The 25517-nt window shown below is 43.0% G+C and overlaps 2 protein-coding genes across 4 annotated transcripts; one reads left to right on the forward strand and one right to left on the reverse strand.

The window, feature by feature from the left end:
* Nucleotides 1-1772: 1772 nt before the first annotated feature.
* On the reverse strand, nt 1773-22930 carry trim46b (tripartite motif containing 46b). Of its 3 annotated transcripts, none has more exons than XM_048202546.1 (12): nt 22793-22930; nt 17426-17681; nt 17147-17297; nt 16205-16403; nt 15853-15999; nt 10285-10380; nt 9949-10202; nt 9749-9870; nt 7974-8312; nt 6381-6610; nt 6199-6266; nt 1773-3291 (listed from the first exon to the last, which is right to left on the reverse strand). In XM_048202546.1, the coding sequence occupies exons 2-12, from the start codon at nt 17673-17675 to the stop codon at nt 2853-2855; spliced, it is 2295 nt and encodes a 764-aa protein (XP_048058503.1). In that variant the 5' UTR covers nt 17676-17681; nt 22793-22930; the 3' UTR covers nt 1773-2852. The 3 variants fall into 3 exon arrangements, with proteins under 3 accessions (XP_048058503.1, XP_048058502.1, XP_048058504.1); XM_048202545.1 differs by lacking the exon at nt 22793-22930 and adding an exon at nt 22551-22754; XM_048202547.1 differs by lacking the exons at nt 1773-3291; nt 6199-6266; nt 6381-6610; nt 22793-22930 and adding exons at nt 6776-7815; nt 22551-22759.
* Nucleotides 22891-25044, forward strand: s100a10a (S100 calcium binding protein A10a). Its single transcript, XM_048202548.1, has 4 exons — nt 22891-23021; nt 24219-24310; nt 24402-24567; nt 24687-25044. The coding sequence occupies exons 3-4, from the start codon at nt 24427-24429 to the stop codon at nt 24852-24854; spliced, it is 309 nt and encodes a 102-aa protein (XP_048058505.1). The 5' UTR covers nt 22891-23021; nt 24219-24310; nt 24402-24426; the 3' UTR covers nt 24855-25044.
* Nucleotides 25045-25517: the final 473 nt, after the last annotated feature.

Genomic DNA, 25517 nt, shown 5'->3' on the forward strand with positions numbered 1-25517 from the left:
CAGAACGCAGAGATGAAAGAAAAAGAAAATCAACCTATGACACACAATCTTTAAGAAATATCACCCTCAGCTCTTATTGGGCCATCATACTCCCTAGAGCAGTGATTTCAGTGAGGGTCGAGAAGGTGTGTGTGTGTGTGTGAGAGAGAGAGAGACGAAGTATAGTCTTGGATTTCTGTCACCAGAAACATAAGCCAAAAGAGAAATCTGTGCTTTTAAAACTTTACATTTCTGAAACATTACATTCCATGAGAGGAAAACATTGGCTAACCCCTCCTTTGGCTCATAGTCTCTCAAAGGGTCTGTCTAAGCTGAAACATACCTAACCACTCGACTTTCTGGTTTCTAACCAATATGGCAACAATTAAAGACATATGTGGATTTTCATATAAGAAGCGTTCTAAAGCAGCATATACAGACATGCATATATCTGCATAGTATCAAAACTTATTTGGCCTATTTGGTTCATTTGAATTCTAACCAATATAATATTGAAAGGAAAATAGGATGCATACATCCAATCCGATCTCACAGTAAAACATAACTATTTTACAAGGTGGTGATTTCATATGAATGTGAATCGTACAAAAAACGTACAATTATTAGAAAAAAGTGTGCATGAAGGTCCACCCCTAAACATACCCGTCACCGGGGCGCAAGCAGATCATGTAAAAACATTCAAATTAAATAGTACAAATTTATACAAATTAGCCACCAAATCATCAAAACATAAAATAGTTATGAAATAGTCATCATATGTTAAATGTAAAGTAATCATTTCAAAACTTGGTAACACTTTTGTTCTCACTATTAACTAGTTGCTTATTAGCATGCATATTACTAGGATATTGGCCGTTTATTAGTACTTGTAAAGCTTATTCTGCATGAACATATTCTACATCCCTTAATCCTACCCAATACCTAAACTTAACAACTACCTTACTATTAACAAGCAGTAATTAGGAGTCATAGTTAATAGTTAGAATTGGACCCTAAACTTAAGTGTGACCAAAAACTTTTTAAAATATAAAAGTATATAAAAAAATAAACATTCCATCAGTTTGACCAATTAGAAATTGGACGACATCACTATCATACATGTCCACCATCCTCCTGAGGTGGCAGTGGACGCAAGTCTCTCACTTTGTCTGAAATCGCTCCATATTCCCTCAATAGTGCATTTCTTGCCATTCACTATATGACAATACTATATATATGTGTGTATATAGTTGTATGTAAACAGAATAAATACATTCATAAATCATTGTCTGCAATTTCCTCTTGGTGGTTCAAGTTGGGGAGGGGTCCTATACTTTTATCCTATCCAGACGGCATTTGATTTCTTTAAAGGACCTCGGAGTTAGCAGTAATTTTCTGTTTCACGACCAAAAGGAAAAGCAGTCGATTTATTCATGGATTGGGCTACAGTGGTAATTTCTGACTCACCAAGAACTGGTTCACAAGAGTCATTTGTTAATGAAGCTGACTGAGTCTATATGATTGTTAACAATTCAATAAAAGTGCCATGCACCAATGCAAATGGAAAGACTACCAAACTTGTTTTCAGATTTGACCTGAATTCCTTTGTTAGCCAAAAGTTTAGCTAAATGAAAGCATTTGCAACAGTATGTCTAATTCACCTTGCAAGAGGACTGACACTCACATATAATATATTTGAAGAAACTGCTGCCCCCAGCTGATAAAAATCAGTAATACACCATTCGTTCTGAGTATATTCTATATGAGATATGATACATTAAGGATGGAATAAGTTTCATTTTCAGAGAATTATTTATTAGAATTATTTATTACCAGCAGGCAAAAGCCACCATTCTCTCCAGCAAGATTCAAACTACGCTCTAAAGCTTTAAGCTGGACTGAAATCAAGCACATGATTCAAACTCTTAAAAAATATTCTCTACAAGCTTTAGTATGAATTTGCATAAGGTGATTTATAATAGTGGGGTTTGTGCATCACACACATATACACTTTTAATCACATAAATATTGAGTTAAGCAGTGCACTTCCAATCTAATGCATTAAAGATTTTCATTCTTAAGAAGAAGCTTCACTTAATTCATTTAAGCTTTAAATATTTTCCAATTGTCCAATAGCATATGGGAATTCAAAACAAATATTTGTGTAAGCTACAAGGTGAGCGTGCCCTAAGAAAAAGTCCTTTTATATACCGACTGCAGTCTAGAAGCCACATATTTCAACAAATCAAAATTCTTCTTAACCATCTAAGGCAAAACAGCAGCGAGAAGCATTTGGTCTGGCATTAGACGTATGTTGAGTAAATATCGTTGTAAATGCTCAAGTTGACAGCTGAAAGAGTTTGACAGATCTGTCTTGACAGCACATGGCTAGAGGTTAAAAGAGCAGATGTTTACGATAGCATCGTGGGTTATAAAATGAGGCCTTGTGTAACAGTCTGGAATTTCTGCTCTGTTTGGAGATTAATAAACAAAAACACTTTAATACAAGGTATATTATATCACTATAATATACACAGTTTGGAAGAAATCTAGTATAAAAAAAACTTTGAGGCACATTTCCTACACAGAGAGATTGGTTGGGAAATATATATTTTTCCATATATATATATATATATATATATATATATATATATATATATATATATATATATATATATATAGGTGAATATGCATTTTCATGGGTATATAAGTGGCATCACCAAAGTCATAATTCAGTTGAAGAGGTTTATAATTTAGCAAGCAATGCAGCAATGAAGGCCTCTCAAAAGGAAAAGAAAAATAAGCAGAGGTTTATGTTGGGTGCAATTAAAAACAACCATCTCTTAAAATCGAATTATAAAAACAATCAGAGTTCAGTTCAGTTTGGTAACACGTGATTGAATGGTGACTCGTCTTACAGGGGTTTGATTTGCGTTGCGATTGGCTACCAGCTCCTGTAGCTGCAGAGCTCCGCCTCCAATGAAACAGAATGCAGGGCATACGGGGGCGGAGCAGTCCACAGGTCCCTCCCATAGTGGGCGGAGAGAGTGGGCATCGTAAAACGTGACACGGCCCTTCTCAAAGTCGAGACAAATTCCTAGTCTCGGAGGCAGTGGATAGGTGACACCATTTGGAGAAGAAGGGCCGTTGCCATTGGTGAAGCCAGACTCTCGGTAATTAGCATTGCCGTGATGGGAGTTGGGGGAGGAGGGCAGGTAGATCTTGCCCATGCCCATTGTGAGGAAAGAGAAAGGGGGAGGAGAATCTGACGAATCCTCGGCTCCACTGTCATGGCCGCTGTCTGGATCATATCTATCAGACAGAGAAGAGGAGGTTAAAGGCAACATGAAAATTGGTTGAAATCAAGTACCATCCATTTTCCGTTTCACTTGGAAATATTGTGCCTTTTAAGAGGGGTAGTGATAGTGACGTAAGGCCAAGTATGGTGTGCCATACTCGGAATTTGTGCTCTGCATCTCACCCATCCAAGTGCACACACACAGTAGTGAGTACTGAACATGCACACACCATGAACACACACCCGGAGCAGTGGGCGTCCGGGGAACGATTTTTGCTGCGGCGTCCGGGGAGCGATTGGGTGCCTTGCTCAAGGGCACCTAAGTTGTGGGTAATGAGAGTGGAAGAAAGCGCTGTTCATTCACTCCCCCACCTACATTTCCTGCTGGTACTGAGACTCAAACCCACAACCTTCTTGTTACAAGTCCGACTATCTAATCATTAGGCCAAAACTGCCCCCGTTTCACATGTCGATCATGGTGGAGACACTGATCTATAATATAGATCAGGGGTTTTCAAATGAGTCCGGGGACTTCTAGGGGCCACAAGAAAGTGCTAGGGGGTCTGTGGAAATGTTTAGGGGGAAAAAAAAGGTTAAAATAAATAAACTATAAGATAAAAAAACAATAATAAAAAGATTAAAATAAATAAAAAATATACACATTTTAAATAAATAAATGAATAAAAAAATAAATATATTAAAATAAAATATTATTTTTATATTAATAAATGAATAAAAAAATAGATTAAAAATAGATGAAAATTAATTATAAAATTCTTTTAGATTCAAATAAACAAATAAATAATACACAGCATAGTACTATAGTGAGTAAAAAAAAACTAAATAAAACTAAATATTTTCCAAATATTTTACACATCTTTGGGTCTTTATAAATAAAAAGTTATAGCTGCCTTTTAAATTTTAGGATGGACGTCCCTCACATGAGACAATATATAGGGGTCTGTGGCATCTAAAAGACTGAAAACCCCTGATATAGATAATATATTATGTATAATCTATATATAAAAAACAGTGAACAGAAAGCAAGTCTGTATGGTATGGTATTAATCATTGTTACAATCACGCCTTCACGGACACCAGTTCCCAGCATCTTCCTGTTCTTGGGCTTGTTCTTCGTCTCTGAGGTTCCTGTGTCTCCCGTGCCTCCCGTGCCTCCCAAGCCATTTGTGGGTTCCAGCAGGACGGTCGCTCGCTGGAGAGGTATGTGGAGGACTTTGTAGAGCTTGCTTATTTGGCGAATTGGCCAGATGCTCGTTTGAACGCCTGTTTTCTGGCGGGGCTGGACGAGGACACGATCCATTTTAAAGAACCTGCCTGTTATTTTTCCCTAGTCGAAGCAATTAATCTGATTTTGTTTCTAAATTGTTCTGATTTTGTCATTGAAGAGGTTCTTGATAAGCCGTGTGATCCTCGTCCAGTCTCCCCAGAAACACAAGCGGCCTGGCCAGTTCGCCAATCGCCGCTTTCCTCTGCCTGCCCCTCCTGTGGGCATTCCCCCGGTGTCCTGCTGGACCCCAAACCCCGAAAGGCCGAAGAAAGATCCTCTGCTGGGCCGAAACGGCCAAGAAGTAAAAAGAAAAAGGCCGCAAAACAGCCCCAGTCTCCTGAGTTTTCTGCCTCCGTGCAGCCCCAGTCTCCTGAGTTTTTTGCCTCCGTGCAGCCCAAGGCGCCAGTCATAGATAAGGAGGACTGGCTAATAGACTTTTGGGCTGAACCAGCTCCCAGTCCCCTTGACCTTACTCCCTGTTTCAACGAGCCCGCTTCAAACATCCACGAGCCCGCTCCAGCCCTCACCAAGCCCGCCCCGGCTGCCCACGAGTCTGTTCCAAGTGTTCCCAAGTCAGTTCCAGCAGCCGACCAGTCAGCTCCAGCCCACGAACCCACGCCATACCACGAGCCCTTCCAGCCCCCCCTGAGTCTCGCGAATTTTTTTTTTTTTTTACCCATGGGTGGGCAACATGTGGAGGAAACGCATGTGGGTGGGACTCGAGACCCGTCAGGACTGTTCACGGCTCCTGACCCGCCATGGCCTCCCTCAGCTCCAGACCTGCCATGGCCGCCTACGGCTCCTGACCTCGGGCCGTCACGGCGGGTCAGGAGTCTTAGGTGGCCATGACGGCCCGAGGTCCTAGACCAGCCCTGGAGAACTCTGCACCCATCTGCACCCCCCCGCATCTGCCTGTAGGTCTCCAGGGCGCCCACCCCCCCCTCTCCCCGTTGTATCATCTGAGGCGCGTGGACGCGCCTTCCGGGGAGGGGGAGGTAATGTTACAATCACGCCTTCCCGGACTCCAGTTCCCAGCATCCTCCTGTTCTACATACCTGTCTGCACTTCCCTCATCAGTCTTCACGCCATCTCCCTGGATTCCCAGCACCTGTTGTCTTCATTAGCACTCCCTTTAAGTTTGGACTCACTCCCTGCACTCCTGGTCAGTTCTCTTGTTTATCTTATGTGTGTTATGCTGTCTACCTGTTCCTGGATTACTAATAAAGCCTGTATCATTGTGGATTTCCGTACTCTCCTCATCTATACAGCAACACCCATAACAATCATTCAAGCTTTCACATTTTGTTGTGTACACATGCATAAATAAGTGAAATAATATTTTTCATTTTTAAAATCCGATGTGGTTACTTGGGTTTATTCTTTATTATATAATTATTTTGTTTAGACTGCTGCCATGTTTCTGATTTGAATGTGTGATACTGTAATATCACATTCCCAAAATCTGTTGATTTTTATTTCAATTGTATTAGGTCAAAATAATTTCAATAGTTTTGGTCATAATAAAACCAAAACTGAAAGTATTAGGTGTCATACATTAACATATTTACATTCTCTACTCATGTTTATTTTCTGTCCTCTCCCTTTGTTATTTTTTCTGAGATTTTGTACTTACCTTGGACTAGCCATGTCTTGAGGCAGATGAAACCACTCTTGAAGTTTGGACTCCAGGCCCACTCCAACCTGTAGAATATAGAGAGAAGAGTCAAAGACAGGAAAAAAATGAAAGGGAAAAAGTGATACAGAAGGAGGTACGGGAAAGACGGTTAATATGTTTTCCTTTTCTGCAGAACTTGCCTTGACCAGATATGAGCCGGGCTCCACTGAACATGCCCAATAGTGTCGGCCCTGCGTTATGGCCACATCACCCACAAGCAGATCCGCTGTCAGGTGACAGGAAGTGAGGGCCCGATCGGCGGCCTGCAGCAGGGACAGACCAGGCACACTGCGGGCACAACGCTGCTCCTTACTCACCACCAGTCTGTCCGCATGCAGACCCCAACGAGAGTCCAGGTAAAAATTCAACACTGTCGGAGAGGCGGAGGGAGACAACAGCGAGGGAATACGGGAGAAGTTTTGAGAAGGATAGAAGAAGAGGGGAAAGAGGGACACAGAATTAAGGCACCAAACGGAGGGATGTAAGAGTGGGTGGAAAAGGAAGAATAGGAGATATATGCAAAAGGAGGACATAGCAGAAAAACAGCAATCAGGAAAGCAGTAAACAAGGAAAGAAGACAAAGAAATGCACTCTGGGAATAGCAGGGTGAAATCAAGACTGCAAAAAGGAGGAAGATTTGCATTCAAGCAGACAGGCAGATAAGAAAAAGTGTATTTTCTATTTGAATGTATTTTAAAATGTATTTTATTTCTGTGATGGCAAAGCTGAATTTTCAGTGTCACATGATCCTTCAGAAATCATTCTAATATGATGATTTGCTGCTCAAGTAACATTTCTTATTATTAATGTTGAAAAAGATGGTGCTGGTTAATATTTGTGAAGACTGTGATACATTTTTTTTTCAAGATTCCTTAAATGAATAGAAAGTTCGAAAGAACAGCATTTATATGCAATAGAACTCATTTGTAACATTACAGATGTCCTCACTGCCACTTTGATCAATTTATTTTGTACTTGATGAATAAAAGTATTAATGTTTTATTAATAATTTATTTATTAAATGTTCCTTTTTAAACTTTTACTGTGCATGATGAAAATTTGTGTCACTCGGTGAGCTGCTTGAAGTGTGAAAAGGCTTTTATGACCAAAACAAATATAAATGTTTAAAATAAAGAAAAAATTGGAAAAAAAATGTGTCTAATACTTTATAATATTAAAACATTAGCTACATTTTAAAACATTCAGAAGCTAATGTTACAATTTTTTCATGAACATCTGCCTTCTGTCTGGATGTTGCAAACCTTGGATTATTATTTGTAACATGGGCCTCCATTTAATGTGTTAATATTAATAAACATTACACAGCATTATGGTTTGCTTGTGGCCACATTTACAAAGCGGATGGGTCAACATTCACATCAGATCAAAATATTTCACTACATCGAGGGTTCTGTGTGGAAAATAAACATACTGGTGAATTAAAGAATAAATGGCTTAAATAATAAAAAGATGAGGGAAATATAAACAAGAATAAAGATACAATAACAGAAAGAGTTTTGAGGGCTATAAAAAGAAAACAGGGAAGGTGGCAGTATAGAGCTGTTGTCAATAAAGCTGGGAAACAAAACATGGAAAAACCAAAGGTTGTAGAGACGAAGAGAGATGGGAATGGATAAAAAAGAAAAAAGATAAAGAGAATTGATGAGTAGATGACTATCATTTGGGAATGAATTCTGTTTGTACTAAGTTTTGTGTTGAAAAAAACTTCATACCTGGAGCTGGTGGTGTGTGTAAATATACTTCCTCACTGTATTCTCCGAAGCCGGCCTTATTGCAGCCTCTCACCCTCAGCACATACACACTGTCCATCTCTAGCCTGTCAATCACCGCGCAGGTCCCGGTCACCTCCTCCAATCTCTGCCAGCCCCAGCGAGCGGCAGCCAATGCCCCGTGAATCCCTCCTCTTGCCCCGCCCCCTGGAACCACCCCACGCCGTCGGAATTCCACAGAAAAATGCCAGGCAGGAGTGGAGTCTTGAGGCAACCGCCAACAGAGGAAGAGCTGGTCGTAGGCAAGGGTTCGCTGGGTGTCGATCACAGGAGCGAGAGGGGCTGATGGGATAGGTCATTTTTGGCTAGAGTTAGATTATAGGTGCTTTTGCACCGGGTAGTTCTAGGAACTTAGTTCTAGGAACTAGCCACATGGCTGGTTTTCCAACCACTAATAGTTCCCTGAAGGCCATTTTCCTGGTTGCATTTGCACCGCCAGTAGGAACTCTGAAGTGATGTAACCCGCTGACTTTCATTTTGACGTCGCTGAGAATGCCAGAGCAGCACACAGCGTTCCTATTCTCCATTAGTTTATGATCTGATTAACAGTCCTGTCTAGGGGTGTAACGATATACTGAGGTCACGATACGGTACGTATCTCGATACTGGGTTCACGATACGATACGTATCAAAATTTAAAAATGAAACAAATTCAAATAATAGATTTATTTAAAAAACATTAACAAATTTCAATAACTTTCTTTGTTGTACATACAAGATCACATTTCAAGGTTTAATAAAAACCTTCTGTATTCAAATTAACAGCTGACAAGTGTCAAAGCTATATTTGTGTTTTGTCTGTAATTTTGTCTGTATTTTTTTTTTTTTTTTTTTTACCGTCGTTCTGTCGTGTGACTGGAAAACCGGAATGCTGCCAGACGTCGGACTTATAAGAAGACGGGATTTCTGCAACTGCGATGAAAGCACACGTGGCGCTGTTGCAGAGTAGGTCATGTCGGCAGCTCAACCAATAGGATTAGACTGCCGTCATATTGTAAAAGTATCGCCACTACTCTACGATACATATCGTAACATTTTTGCATCGCGAAATATCGTACTGTGATATATCGTTACACCCTTAGTCCTGTCTAATATGTTATTAGATAGAACTGTTATACAAAGAAAGTAGACATTATGAAAAGGTGAAAAAGTATTTGCGTTTGCCGTGTGGTTGATGCCCAATGTCATAATCAAAACATAATCATGTTTTGCTTGGTCCAAAGTCTCCATAGCTTCAAGGTTGAAGTCCATCTATCACTGTTTCCCATGTTCGTAGAGTTAGTTTGGCTATAATCTGTGTGTGTACACAGCTTTTTTTTTTTTTTAAATGGCGGGTGCTGGTGTTTCACGTGCGTTTGGCCAATCAGCGTACACTTATGTCACTGGGTTAGATCCTACTCTGAAGTAGGAGCTAATTTAGTCCCCCCAAAAGTAGTTCCTAGAACTAAAATCATTCCTAATTCCTGCAGTGCAAACACACCAAAAAGCGGGTACTTCCGCCAATAGTTCTAGGAACTACGGAAAGGTTTCTCCGGTGTAAAAACACCTTTAGTTACACTGCAGACAATGTTTTCTGTCATTAAAATCTGTTCATTTATAAAAATACAGAAAAAGATTCTGAAAGCTTATTACACTGCTTGAAGGAAATCCCATAATATTTTATCCCTGTTGTATTCTACACATTTACAAGTGTAAACAAGTGTTACAAGTGTTCCTACCCTGAATGAAGTTCAGGTCTGTGAGGAGTTTGAGCTCTCTGGAAACATCAAGCTGGAAGTGACGGAATGAGGGATCGGCAGAGAGAGAGAAACGCTGCATAGATTCAATAGACTGGGCCAATCTGAAAAAAAGAGAAATAATAGTCCAGTGTTTTCAAATTCTGGCATTAGTATTATCAGCAGATAGTAAGTCGTCCCACCTGTTGTGTGTTAATCTGGCTGCATGCACAAAACTCGATGGGTCATTTTCTTTGAGCAGCTCTTGAGTGAAAGCCATCAAGCCGGCGTGCTCCAGCAGGCTGCGTTTTTCAGCCACCTGATTGGCTAAGGCCTCTGCCCTTCTCTGCCGCGAGCTTTCCAGAGCTTGAGCCAGCATTGTCTGTCTCTCAGTTAGCAGCGCCATTATCTCCTTCACGCAGTGAGAGAGCTGCTCTTTGGCTGATACGCTGTTCACCTGCATTCATGCACACAGACAATTGCTCAGCGCATCAAACACCTGCATGCCTTTTGTGACAGAGATGAAAAGGTGGGCGTACCTCAGTTTGAGTGACAGCACTCTCCAACTGAGTGATCTGAGTCAACACCATGTCTTGATTGGACAGAATGTAGTTCAGCTCCTTGGTGATCTTGTCCTAGGGTTTACCAAAACACAATGTAAAAAATGTTCAACTTTCTCTTTCTGAAATAAAGAGATTCATTTAAAAATCAGACAAGATGTTGATATATTTCAACAAATACACATGGAAGAAATGTTTTTTTTATTCATGCATTTATAATCATTCATGTTGTACATTTACTGTATATAAAAATATAAAAGCACTTTCATCCCTGGAATGTTTTAGTGGCAAGAATGACAGAATGACATCGCAAAGCATCCCTTTTTTTTCAGATCTTCAAAAGCTTTCAAAAGCCATTGTGATTGTTATGTATTGTTTTTATGGATGATTCAATTACCTATCATGTTCTTTAAATCGTGCCATTCTAAAGAAGAACCATCCCTGTTAAAGTAAAAATAACTCACTACAGAAGGATCACCCACAATGGAGTGTGTTTACTGGTAATTTACAGGCTTTCAAAAGTTTATAAACCATTGATCTAAGACATGCAGTGAATAGAGTTGCACATCACAGCTAAACAAACTGAACATCATTGTGCAAAATGTTTGTGAGGGATAAACTCATCTGATCACATGATCACTTTTCCCCCCATTGTTGTAGTTAAAGGGTTAGTTCACCCAAAATTGAAAATCATCCCATGATTTACTCACCCTCAAGCCATCCTAAGCGTATATGAATATCTTCTTTCAGATGAACACAATTGGAGTTATATTTAAAAATATACTGGCTCTTTCAAGCTTTATAATGGTAGTGAATGGCGCTCCTGATTTTGAAGTCCAAAGAAGTGCATCTATCCATCATAAAAGATATCCATGTGGCTCCAGGGGGTTAATAAAGTCAGAGGTCACTTTAACTCAAATTGCATAGGCCGTCTGCCAGAAGCTAGTTATTTTGGTTTATAAAATTTTATATATGGATTTTTTTTTTTTTTTACAAAAAACCCATCACCTCACTCTAGAAGGCCTTTATTATCCCCCTGGAGTCATATGGATTACTTGTATGATGGATAAACACTTTTTTGGACTTCAAAATCATCAGCGCCATTCACTCCCATTATAAAGCTTTGAAGGATATTTTTAATATAACTCTGATTGTGTTCGTCTGAAAGAAGAAAGACATCTACACATAGGGTGTCACGGTTGCACACAGAAACAAGATGGTAAGATCCAAGTGCAGCAGTTTAATAAAAGGGAAATCCAAAATCATACATCCAGCACAGGCATGGGTCAAAATCCAGAGTGACAGTCCACAGAAAACAAAAGCCAGCGGTACAAAATGTGCACATAACAGAATATAACAAACCACAACCAAGGACAGAAACAACTGAGACTAAATAGACAGACACTGATAATGAAACACAAAACAGCTGAGTGCAATGAATGGTGATTAGTCCAGGGAGTGTGTATGGGAAATGTAGTCCATGAAATGGGTGAACAGAGAGTCCGGGATGGAGTGCCCTCTAGTGGCTGAAAGGGCACTCTCACTGGTGATCATGACATTACCCCCCCCTCAAAGGAGCGGCTACCAGACGCTCCACCAGACAAAACACAAACACACAAAAACTCAGGAGGGAGGTGGACAGGAGGAGGATCAGGGGGAGGGATGGTGGGCCAGATCCAGGGTGCCCAACTGATAGCCAGGGCGGTGCTGGAGGAACTGACCAGGCTGGTTCCAGCGGTTCTGGAGTCCTGGCTGAGTGCCAGGGCGGCGCTGGAGGAACTGACCAGGCGGGCACTGGCAGGTCTGGATTCCTGGCTGAGTGCCAGGGCGGTGCTGGAGGAACTGACCAGGCTGGTTCCAGCTGTTCTGGAGTCCTGGCTGAGTGCCAGGGCGGCGCTGGAGGAACTGACCAGGCGGGCACTGGCAGGTCTGGATTCCTGGCTGAGTGCCAGGGCGGTGCTGGAGGAACAGACCAGGCGGGTCTCAACGGTTCTGGCAGCCTGGGCAGAGGCGGCAGGGCAGAAGGCTTGGACGGCGGCGGCAGGGCAGAAGGCTTGGACGGCGGCGGCAGGACTAGCCAAGGGTGCTTCGAGGCCGTATCAGGGCGAGCGGGCAGCTCGGTGACGGCCTCCGTGGCCGTATCAGGGAGAGCGGGCAGCTCGGTGACGGCCTCCGTGGCCGTATCAGGGAGAGCGGGCAGCTCGGTGACGGCCTCCGTGGGCGTATCAGGGAGCTCGGGCTGCTCTGGGACGGCAGCGGGCTCGGGCTGCTCTGGGACGGCAGCGGGCTCGGGCTGCTCTGGGACGGCAGCGGGCTCGGGCTGCTCTGGGACGGCAGCGGGCTCGGGCTGCTCTGGGACGGCAGCGGGCTCGGGCTGCTCTGGGACGGCAGCGGGCTCGGGCTGCTCTGGGACGGCAGCGGGCTCGGGCTGCTCTGGGACGGCAGCGGGCTCGGGCTGCTCTGGGACGGCAGCGGGCTCGGGCTGCTCTGGGACGGCAGCGGGCTCGGGCTGCTCTGGGACGGCAGCGGGCTCGGGCTGCTCTGGGACGGCAGCGGGCTCGGGCTGCTCTGGGACGGCAGCGGGCTCGGGCTGCTCTGGGACGGCAGCGGGCTCGGGCTGCTCTGGGACGGCAGCGGGCTCGGGCTGCTCTGGGACGGCAGCGGGCTCGGGCTGCTCTGGGACGGCAGCGGGCTCGGGCTGCTCTGGGACGGCAGCGGGCTCGGGCTGCTCTGGGACGGCAGCGGGCTCGGGCTGCTCTGGGACGGCAGCGGGCTCGGGCTGCTCTGGGACGGCAGCGGGCTCGGGCTGCTCTGGGACGGCAGCGGGCTCGGGCTGCTCTGGGACGGCAGCGGGCTCGGGCTGCTCTGGGACGGCAGCGGGCTCGGGCTGCTCTGGGACGGCAGCGGGCTCGGGCTGCTCTGGGACGGCAGCGGGCTCGGGCTGCTCTGGGACGGCAGCGGGCTCGGGCTGCTCTGGGACGGCAGCGGGCTCGGGCTGCTCTGGGACGGCAGCGGGCTCGGGCTGCTCTGGGACGGCAGCGGGCTCGGGCTGCTCTGGGACGGCAGCGGGCTCGGGCTGCTCTGGGACGGCAGCGGGCTCGGGCTGCTCTGGGACGGCAGCGGGCTCGGGCTGCTCTGGGACGGCAGCGGGCTCGGGCTGCTCTGGGACGGCAGCGGGCTCGGGCTGCTCTGGGACGGCAGCGGGCTCGGGCTGCTCTGGGACGGCAGCGGGCTCGGGCTGCTCTGGGACGGCAGCGGGCTCGGGCTGCTCTGGGACGGCAGCGGGCTCGGGCTGCTCTGGGACGGCAGCGGGCTCGGGCTGCTCTGGGACGGCAGCGGGCTCGGGCTGCTCTGGGACGGCAGCGGGCTCGGGCTGCTCTGGGACGGCAGCGGGCTCGGGCTGCTCTGGGACGGCAGCGGGCTCGGGCTGCTCTGGGACGGCAGCGGGCTCGGGCTGCTCTGGGACGGCAGCGGGCTCGGGCTGCTCTGGGACGGCAGCGGGCTCGGGCTGCTCTGGGACGGCAGCGGGCTCGGGCTGCTCTGGGACGGCAGCGGGCTCGGGCTGCTCTGGGACGGCAGCGGGCTCGGGCTGCTCTGGGACGGCAGCGGGCTCGGGCTGCTCTGGGACGGCAGCGGGCTCGGGCTGCTCTGGGACGGCAGCGGGCTCGGGCTGCTCTGGACGGCAGCGGGCTCGGGCTGCCCTGAGTCCATCACAGGACTGACAGGGAGAGCATGCGGAGCTGGAATGGACTCACTGAGTGGAGTGGGCTCTGGAGCGGACTCACTGGCTGGAGCGGACTCACTGGCTGGAGCGGGCTCTGTAGTAGACTCACTGGCTGGAGCGGGCTCTGTAGTAGACTCACTGGCTGGAGCGGGCTCTGTAGTAGACTCACTGGCTGGAGCGGGCTCTGTAGTAGACTCACTGGCTGGAGCGGGCTCTGTAGTAGACTCACTGGCTGGAGAGGGCTCTGTAGTAGACTCACTGGCTGGAGCGGGCTCTGTAGTAGACTCACTGGCTGGAGCGGGCTCTGTAGTAGACTCACTGGCTGGAGCGGGCTCTGTAGTAGACTCACTGGCTGGAGCGGGCTCTGTAGTAGACTCACTGGCTGGAGCGGGCTCTGTAGTAGACTCACTGGCTGGAGCGGACTCACTGACTGGAGCGGACTCACTGACTGGAGTGGGCTCTGGAGTGGACTCACTGGCTGGAACGGGCTCACTGGCTGGAGCGGGCTCTGTAGTGGACTCACTGGCTGGAGCGGGCTCTGTAGTGGACTCACTGGCTGGAGCGGGCTCTGTAGTGGGCTCACTGGCTGGAGCGGGCTCTGTAGTGGGCTCACTGGCTGGAGCGGGCTCTGTAGTGGGCTCACTGGCTGGAGCGGGCTCTGTAGTGGGCTCACTGGCTGGAGCCTTCCTCCTCCGCTTCCTTTTCTTCCGTGTGGGAAGCGAAGATTCAGCGCCCACCTCCTCAGTGATCTCAGGAACGGACTCACGAGCTGGAACGGACTTACTGACTGGAACGGGCTCTGAAGCGGATTCACTGGCTGGTTGTCTAGGTGAGGCCCACTCTATCCGATGGCAGAGATATGCGGCAAACTTCCAAAAGTTTAAGCTCTGTAGCCCTTCCATCTCACAATGAGACAACGGCTCGTCAAGGCAACCATTAAACAGGTCTTTCAAAGCCGCGTCATTGTAATCCAGCCCCACCGCCATCGCCCAAAAGACCTTTGCAAAGCACCCTACCTCCCATCCTTCTTGCCGTAGGGCTCTCAATGTCCGAACTTGAGCCATCCGTTCTGTAATGCGGGCCGGGAAAGGGATCCGGAAATCCATGCTGCTGGATCAATATAGTGGTGGTTTGTTCTGTCACGGTTGCACACAGAAACAAGATGGTAAGATCCAAGTGCAGCAGTTTAATAAAAGGGAAATCCAAAATCATACATCCAGCACAGGCATGGGTCAAAATCCAGAGTGACAGTCCACAGAAAACAAAAGCCAGCAGTACAAAATGTGCACATAACAGAATATAACAAACCACAACCAAGGACAGAAACAACTGAGACTAAATAGACAGACACTGATAATGAAACACAAAACAGCTGAGTGCAATGATGAATGGTGATTAGTCCAGGGAGTGTGTATGGGAAATGTAGTCCATGAAATGGGTGAACAGAGAGTCCGGGATGGAGTGCCCTCTAGTGGCTGAAAGGGCACTCTCACTGGTGATCATGACATAGGGTGGCTTGAAGGTGAGCAAATCATGGGATAATTTTTCATTTTTGGGTGAACTATCCCTTTCAAGGTGCTCCTTACTCTATACAACTATACAGTAACTGTGTGGTACTGCATTGGCACTGCCATTAGGGGGCACTGTTGTTTCATTTTAAAAAATTGAAGAAAAAAAAACTATTTTTATCTACATTTGTTTGTTTATTTGCCCATCCTTGGCTTTTAAATCAATTTCTTTAGAAGAAAAAACATGGCAACTTCATATGATACAGTCATTTATTCCAGGTACACCATTAAAATAGAGATGAATTGAAAACATACCTTGAGACTCTGGTAGGCTTGGGTGATGGGTGCGATCTTGTGACCCGCATGGACTCGGCGCAGTTTACAAAGTGAACAAAGAAGCATCTGACATGACTTACAGTAAAACTGCAGCCTCTCCTGATCATGTTCTGGACATGTCAGCACCTAGAGAGGTGGAAAGAAACTTTATGATGCTCTATGGATAAAATTTGCATCCGCATATGCAGTTTGCAAATATGCATCATATTATGGAAGTAAAATGGCTTGCAAATGCAGTTTCATGTTAAATAATTTGTTATCAGATCCTGGACCTCAAGGTATGAGAGGCAATCAAGTATTAATCCTGGGCAGCACAGAAGAAGCTGCTCACCTTTGGCCTGAAGTTCAGGGTGGGCTGAACGTGTTCGTGCTGGGCGCGGGGAGTCCCCCAGGGGTGGTAGAGTTTGAAGCACTCGTTACAGAAGCTGGCTCTGCAGTCTGAACAACCTTTAGTGGCCTCCAGGGCCTGTGGGGGTTTACAGAACTGACACATCACAGCCACACTGCCCAGACTCACTGTGTGCCTGTACCTAGAGAAGGCAAGAGAAAAGGCAGGACCTACAGTGAGGCGTTATGTATGCAGATTTATTCATGTAGATATAGTAATCACACTGGGTAAGATGTTTATTTAAGATTCTATTTAAGATTACTAAGTTACTCATTAAATAAGTAAATAAGTTTAAATGCTGATATTATATTATATCGTATTATATTTATTAAATTATATTATATTATATATACACTAGGTCACTAATCAAATGTGTAAATGCTTAAATTATACTATATTTCATTGCAAATATAATATTACTAATATATAATACTAAAATATAATAGTAATTTATTAAATGTATTTAAAATTATATTTAAGATTACTAGGTCACTAATCAAATGTGCATAAATGCAGCAAATATATTATTATATTATATTATAATTTCATTACAATTATGTAACATAACACAATATTGTATTGTGTATTTAAGTTCCTATTTAGGATTCCTATGTCACTAATAAAACAAGCATAAATGCTGAAAATTATATATTTTATTAAACAATATAATATTAAATTGTGTATTTAAAATCCTGTTTACGATTACTAGATCACTAATGAAATAAGTATATATTATAATGCCCTGATATTATTATTATAATTTTCAATTGTCTTGATATTTGTCTGTCATTTAGAGCATTTGTATCTATATTCTTTTTTTAAATTTCATTACAAATATAATTTATTAAATATATTTACTTGAATGTATTTGAATGTGTATATTACCTTTCTACAATTCTCTCCAGTGTAAGGTTCCTCATGCACTCAGCCAATCCTCTCTCACCTAGTTCTACATCTCGCCCACAGGGGGCGCAAGGGAAAAGCATGACAGTTGGAGGGCCTTCCTTTCGCCTGCGACCTGGGTACGTCCCAGAGCCTAAACACATACATACAGTGAGATAAACTGATTAACATACACACAGTGAAATAAACTGAATAACTGAATATATCAGCATGTTTACATTGACTTTAAAGATGACGCATATGGTTTCTTGTCTTACGCACCTGAGCGCAACAGCCGGTCCACGCGGTCAGACTTAGGCAAGGGTCTACGCATCTGCCGCGGGGACCGCATGTTGGGGGTGGAAGCGGGCGAGTTGGGCTCCGGAGGGAGCTCGGGCTGAGGGTACCCGCTCTGAACCAGCACCTCAGAGGCACACATGAGACACACGCTGTGCAGGCAAGGAAGTACAATTGGCTGCTTTACAATGTCCTTGCACACAGGACACTGCAATTCCTGCTCCATACTCTTCATACTGGACTGAAAGGAGAAATGGAGGGGAAAAGAAAGAAGAAATATGAGCAGGAGTGGAAGAGATGGCAAGCAGAGATGTGGATCTAAGTGCAGGGGTTTTATTAAAATGTACAACATGTGTTCGCTTCACATATCACACTTTCAGATGCACGCAGTTAATCACAAACTCTGGATCAAACCCTGAGTTGAAAGAGAACATGTATCGAGGGTTGTGAGCCTGCTGAACCTGATCTAAACCAGGCTGTCTTGTCAACTCTAAAATCACTCTGAGTTTGTTCAACTAGCTTCATGCAACAGGCCACTGGGAACAATCAGACTCATCAACATGGAAAACTACAACCAACTACAAACATGGCACTAGTGACAGGAAGTGCTAGAAAGACTTAGGAACATACATGCTGAATTGGTAATTAAAGGCATAATATGTAAGATTTTTGGATTAAAATATCCAAAGACCTCTAGAACAATGTTATATAATTTGTTAACTTGTGTACTTACATTATCCCAAATGATTCCAAGAATGTTTAAATCCAGAGAAATAAGCAATTTTATCCAGGACACGGACCATGTCCGTGCGTCGCCTATCAATGACATCATACCCACATTACCCTAGATTTTTATTTTGTAGAAACCATGGAAACACCAAAGACGCTTTAATATGTGTTTTATTAGACAGGTGAGCAACTGTTTGGATGGATACATTCATTGATAAAAAACTATTCATGTTATATAGCTAAACACAGTAAGACTTATTGTTTGAATCATTTTCTTGATTTACAGCAAGTACCATGTTTTACCATGCCTAATATCAATGCAGTACGCAACAAGTGTCTCATAGTAGCCACTGAGTGAATGCAGAGTAGCATTATAACAACTTTCAACACACAAATGTATCTATTATTATAAAACAGCGCTGCTTTACCCCACATACGCTTGACCGGAAGAAGCGGAAGCAGCGACTCTGATTTAATAAAAGTTCCGCTGCTCTCGAGCCGTGTGTCGCGTTTGTCTCTCATTAGCAATCACTCCAGCAGCCTCGTTTCTGCTTGCATATACTATATTAACATTAAAGGTGCCCTAGAATTAAAATTTGAATTTACCTTGGCATAGTTGAATAACAAGAGTTCAGTACATGGAAATGACATACAGTGAGTCTCAAACTCCATTGTTTCCTCCTTCTTATATAAATCTTATTTGTTTAAAAGACCTCCGAAGAACAGGCGAATCTCAACATAACACCCACTGTTACGTAACAGTCGGGATCATTAATATGTACGCCCCCAATATTTGCATATGCCAGCCCATGTTCAAGCCATTAGACAAGCCAGTATTAACGTCTGGATCTGTGCACAGCTGAATCATCAGACTAGGTAAGCAAGCAAGGACAATAGCGAAAAATGGCATATGGAGCGATAATAACTGACATGATCCATAATAACATGATATTTTTAGTGATATTTGTAAACTGTCTTTCTAAATGTTTCGTTAGCATGTTGCTAATGTACTGTTAAATGTGGTTAAAGTTACCATTGTTTCTTACTGTATTCACGGAGACAAGAGAGTCGTCGCTATTTTCATTATTAAACACTTGCAGTCTGTATAATTCATAAACACAACTTCATTCTTTATAAATCTCTCCAACAGTGTAGCATTAGCCGTTAGCCACGGAGCACTATCAAACTCATTCAGAATCAAATGTATAATAATAAATAAATTCAATACTCACATAATCCGATGTATGCATGCAGCATGCATGACGAACACTTTGTAAAGATCCATTTTGAGGGTTATATTAGCTGTGTGAACTTTGTTTATACAGTGATAGAGTCGGGAGGGGGCGGAGAGCGTGAGCAATTAAAGGGGCCGCAACCTGAATCGGCGCATTTCTAATTATGCCCCAAAACAGGCAGTTAAAAAAAAATTATTTAAAAAAAATCTATGGGGTATTTTGAGCTGAAACGTCACAGACACATTCAGGGGACACCTTAGACTTATATTACATCTTAATACATAATACATAACATAAAAAAAAAAAAAATGTTCGATGGCACCTTTAATAATCTCATCCATGAACATGATTTCTGCCTGTTATGGTATGCTGGTGTAGAGATGAGGCAGATACGGATTTCCACAATTACACGTAATATTTAATGAACAAAAGGCAAGGAGAACCAAACATACACTCTATACAACATTCAGAACGGACAAGGAGTGAAGGGAGTGAGTGCAATATAAAGGGAGTGCTGATAACAGAGTCCAGGTGCAGGTGATCCGTGATGATGGGGAGATGACGAGGGAAGTGAGTGCAGGTGAGGAAACACAAGGATCATGGGATATGGAGTTCTGGGGACAAGGGATCCGTGACACTGCCCTAGTCCCATCTTGATTCTTTTCCACCGGCTGTAGACGTGAAGACAACACCTCCCATGATTCCGTGAAATCAAGCCATCATCAAGCTACGCCTTTGTTTTGAATAAGCAACCTCTAGCGGCGAAACTTTACATATTGTGCCTTCAAGAAATATTTCGTAGTACTAGTACTACCAATGTTGAAAACAGTTGTGCTGCATAATATTTTTGTGGAAACCATGATACATTTTTTAGGATCATTTGATGAATAGAAAGGTCAAAGGAACAACATTTACTTGAAATAGAATTATTTTGTAACAATGTATGTCAAATCTGATACTGTAGATCAGGGGTCAGCAAGTAAGTTTGGCATTGGGCCAAAAAAAAATATTTTCACCACTAGATGGCGGCCCAGAACATAGTCAATGGATAATTGATTATTAAAATGGATAATAATCACGACGCAACAACAAATTCCCGACAGTAAACAAATTCCCCGTTCTATTTCTGACATAGTTCAAGTGCTTTGCAATGGTCAGTTTGCCGCATTCGCTTTTAGCTGTTGCGGTACGGTGTAGTTCGGTGCGACGCAAAGAAAATCGTGTCTGGTGTAGACACGGTGATAATATTAGATGGCACCACGAGACGAAGATCTATTTCAGAACCAGCCGCTATCAAAATAATCCAGCTGCGGGCACGGGCCCTTAAAAATTTTAATTTCTTTCAAAAACCTTACTGACCCAGCCCAAACTTTTGAATGGTAGTGTATGTCCATGAATGTATTTTGTTGTAATGGTGCAACCAGACTAATCAGAAAATTTCCAAATATTTCCTGAATACGCCATTATTTATGCAGAACAATGCAAAACTTGACATACTTGTATGTACAACATTAACAATTAACAATCACAATGTATAACAATCACAATTAACTAAATTAACTAACAACATCAATTAACTAAGTACCACATGCTCCTGGATCAACATTCCCAGTCATAACCCTGAACATCCAGAAATAAATAGTTTCAGGCCCTATCCCTAAACTTGTTTTTTAATAGCCATGCACAAATGTTATTTTCTCAAAAATACAAACATGTACATGTTGCTCACATATTATTGTAGCCCAGTTTGTGCTGAATACAGTGTAATGAGACTTTATCAATTAAAATAAGCAACTAGTTTAAGCAACTGAAAAAAAAGCACAAATGTCAGGGCATGTCAAAAAAAACTCCAGGGCCCAAAAACTCCCTCAGACCCCAGAAAGCTCAAATGTGTGACCTTCTGGGTTTACCTTACTTCCTTACTGCATTAAATCTGTCCAAACTTTCATTTAGAGTCAACTGTACATAATACATATTGTTGCATTTTTGTATTGGGATATATTGGGGCACGTATATTGTTACACCCCAAACAGCTTAGCAAAAAACCCACAAATTGTATCAGCATGTGAATTCCCTGGGATCAAACCCATGGTCTTGCTTTATTAGCGTCATGCACTTCCAATTGAACTACAAGAATAAAAAAAATTGAACTGGTAGCTCTTTCCATGATGATAATCTGAAAATTCAGATCCTGGTACAGCCACATAATTGTTAAATTTAGGTGCTGAAGTCATATTTGGGACAAAATGTTTTATCTCCATGAAGAATTATGATGTTTCTGTTGCACACTGATTTAAAGAAAAAGGAAAGAGGCATATAAAATGAGTAAAGAGACTAGATTTTCATGCTGCCTGGCTGCTGAGAGAAACATGCACACCTTTATAAATAGCGGTCTCTGGTGCGCTGCTTCCAGCCTGCAATGCTCTTTAAAAATGGATAGTGACCTGATGTTAATGATTTAAGCGGACAGCTGGGTGACATTGGAAGCTCTGTAAAAGCCACATCAGCTTAAGAATGACCTTGTCCATCAGACACACACAGTAGGCTATAAACATATTTCTGGTGACTGTATGAAGACTTACTGAGCAACAGCACCACAAACAGATCTGACACCTGTTTTTTTTTTTTCCAAACAAGCACATATATTCAGAATTTGCATCTCCAAAACCACAAATAAAACATATGCAGAAATAAAACACGTTACAAATGAGTTAAGACCTTTAGGAACCACCATGACAAAAAGATTCTTATTGATTCTGATAATCACATGCCCAGTATACAGTACAGCTGGTTATCATTATTATAGTTAACAACTGGCCTGTCCCATACACTGGCAATGTCATCTTAAAATCTAACTGTATATCTTTGCACTAGACAAACAATTTCCCTTTAAATCATATTTTAAAAATCAAAACGCATGCCATAGGAAGGCCTACGGCAGCTTGAAGACACTAATGGGCTTCTTTATCATCACGCGGTCATTCAGCAATGTCAACCGGCCATATATGTCACTCCATCCCGCAATACAAAAAATTTAACGTGATTTTACTACAAAACAAACGCGACTGAGGTTTGACCTACAGAGATGACTGTATGACCGGTCTGTACGGCAGACCAGCTCGAGCTGTGTTCGGCAGCGCCCTTACCTTCACCTGAAATCTGGGCGCCATTACGGGATCCTGCCGTACTTCACATGAGAGCACTGATGTCGCAAATATGTGCGACTTACCGTGATACACACATTTAACTGCAATGAATGTAAACCTACTTGCAGTTTCCAGCCAGCTAAATAAATTAAACCAGTAACACGCCACATGCCGTCGAAGCATCACATTGCCACATGCACGATGCGGATTAAATACATTCTATACAAATCTTGCAAATGTACCGTTTATGTTCCGTTTCTTCACAGCAGACCATCATATGTCAATGGGGAAATCTTCCGTTGGCCGCCGTTGCCTCTTTAAGGTTGAAATGTAGGTTAGTAGGATGTCGCTACATCAGCACGCATCTGGAGATGCTTTCAAACGCGCTCGTTCTCCTGCCCGCATCCCGTTTCCGTGGCAACGAGCACGTCCGCTCCATCAGCACAGCAGCAGGATTACCAGCCTACCACAGTATGTCTAATATCACAACTTATAGCTTTTGCATTTCTTGGTATTATCAATGTATTTTAGTCAAATTGACAGTCTTGTCCAATCATTTTAAAATGGCATTGTAAAACAAGCACTTTAAAAGCGAAAATGTGCAGCACTGTTCCTTTTAAGCTTCGAAACAATTACGCATCGAATCAGTGGTTCGGATCTTGTATTAAACTCGCGTGATTTCAGAAAACGAGGCTTCGTTACGTCATGTTGTTTCGAAGTTGGTTTAAAAAAATCTAAATTCCGATCCTGGTTCAGTTTTATAATCTATGTTAATTTTTAATTAATTTTATAAATTATAAAACAGTACTAACACGTGTAAAATACAAAAAATATAATGACAGTGTGACATGCACTGCTTAATAGCTAACTCAAAATAAACACTAGCCTACATGAATAAAAGAACGTGAATTATACAGAACGTTCTTATTTCATTTTAATTATTTATTTTTAAATTACATTCAGTAGATGACACTTTCATATGCAATGGTTTTGTAAAAGGTGGTATTATAAATTATTGAGTTTTTCGATGCACTTGAACCGTTTTGACCAGCAGGTGTCGACAGCCTGCGGTGTTTCGAGTTCTTTCAAACAGTGAATCATTTTGAGAAGCAATTGGTTCATTTGATTCAGAGTTTCGAAAAGCTTGAGCTTCGTTTCTCCCGTCATTACCGGAAGGTGACAATGTTAAGAACTCAGAACTCAAAATAATTATTTGTGATATTTGGTACAACTAACATATAATTTACTTTATGTGATATTTTCCAAATAGAGTAAGCATTTTAATTGTATTGTCAACCTCTATATTGAAATGTACTATGCTGTAGTTTACTTCCGTTTTCCAAATCTGGAAATGTGAAAAGTATCCAATCATTGGTCCAATTCACTATGTTGGAATGTTGTGGGTGAGGGTGTTGCTATGCAGTTGCTAAGACGTTTTTAGTATGCTGCTATGTGGATCCTTGTTAGCTATGTGGCAGGCACAACTACTTTATAAAGCTTGGCCAATATGAATATGTCAACATAGTAAATATATATGTAGTTTCCAATTTCTGGTGTGTGCTGCCCACCATTTTGAGTTAATCAATCTACATTGAACACACAAAGTCCGCTTAACTCACACACATTGGTATGCTGTGCTGTAATGAATTGCTCAACTTCTCTGATAAGAGCTTCTCCTGCCCATGGGCTCGGCTACAGACTATAAAGTCTTGAGAGAGATAACTAGCGCTTCTCAAATTCTTCACTCAGACGCCCAAACGGTAAGCTCTTCATTCTGATGTTTCTTTTAGCATTTAACTGCATTGTCAAGATCAGTTGTGTTAATATTAGATTCATATCGGCCTTCTATAGTGCTGAACCCGAGCAGTGAGCAGCCATGCCTTCCGAACTAGAGACTGCCATGGAGTCCCTCATCATGGTTTTCCACCGGTACGCTGGAAAAGAGGGCAGGAGCGGCACCCTGACCCGCCGTGAACTCCGAACCCTGATGGAGAATGAGCTCTCTGGGTTTCTCAAGGTGAAGATCTTCTGTCATTCTCTTTCACAAATTTAATTTTCTAAGAATAGGAAATCCAGACCAGATAGAAGCTTTCTCTCATTTCTTTAACTCATTATACTCTCTTTCTTTTCCTACAGTCTCAGAAGGATCCCACCACCATAGACAGAATTATGAAGGACTTGGATGCCAATGGGGATGGAGAAGTGAACTTTGAGGAGTTTGTGTCTTTGGTCGTGGGTTTGTCCATCGCCTGTGAGGCTTGCTACAGGGCGCAGTTAAAGAACACACAAACCTGGAACCTATGAGTTTGTGTTGATGCGTGTACATCAGTGCCGAATGAAAACCATAAAAACTACTTTTGCTGCAAGGTTAAAGTACAGTGGGTGTGTGTGACAGGACTTTGGCCTACAAACAGTATTCTTTGAGCTTTAAACATGTCTGTGCTAAAAGCAAAATGTTTTTATTTAAAATAAAGCTTTAAAATATTCAAAAGTCTTCATGTGCAGAACTTTATTATTAAACTATAGCTGCAACACAGCCTACAACGCTGTTGTACTCTCTCTTTTAACTTCACTGTCACACTCTTGTCTTTTAGGGTGTGTCCCACGTTGTAACAAACCACTGTTAATGGTTACAATGCAAACACAAGGCTGCTCAGTTGGAAAGATAGAAGTTATAGAAGTTATAACTCAATTAGAATGTAACATTTTGTATTACGTATGGAGCCCCTAAAGGGACATGGTGAAGGAAAATTATGAGATGGTGGGAAAATTATTTGTCAATGCTTTTGCGTTCCAGGAACGCAAAACATTTGACATTATTTTTTCTTTCATCTCATTTTTTTCCACCACTATGTCCCTTTAGGGGCTCCGTACCTTTTTAATGGGGGACGAGATCTGCTTGGTTACTGACATTCTTCCAAATATCTTCCTTTGTGTTCAGCAGAACAAAGAAATTTACACAGGTTT

The sequence above is a fragment of the Megalobrama amblycephala genome, linkage group LG9, assembly GCF_018812025.1.
Source record: "Megalobrama amblycephala isolate DHTTF-2021 linkage group LG9, ASM1881202v1, whole genome shotgun sequence".
Lineage (NCBI taxonomy): Eukaryota > Metazoa > Chordata > Actinopteri > Cypriniformes > Xenocyprididae > Megalobrama > Megalobrama amblycephala.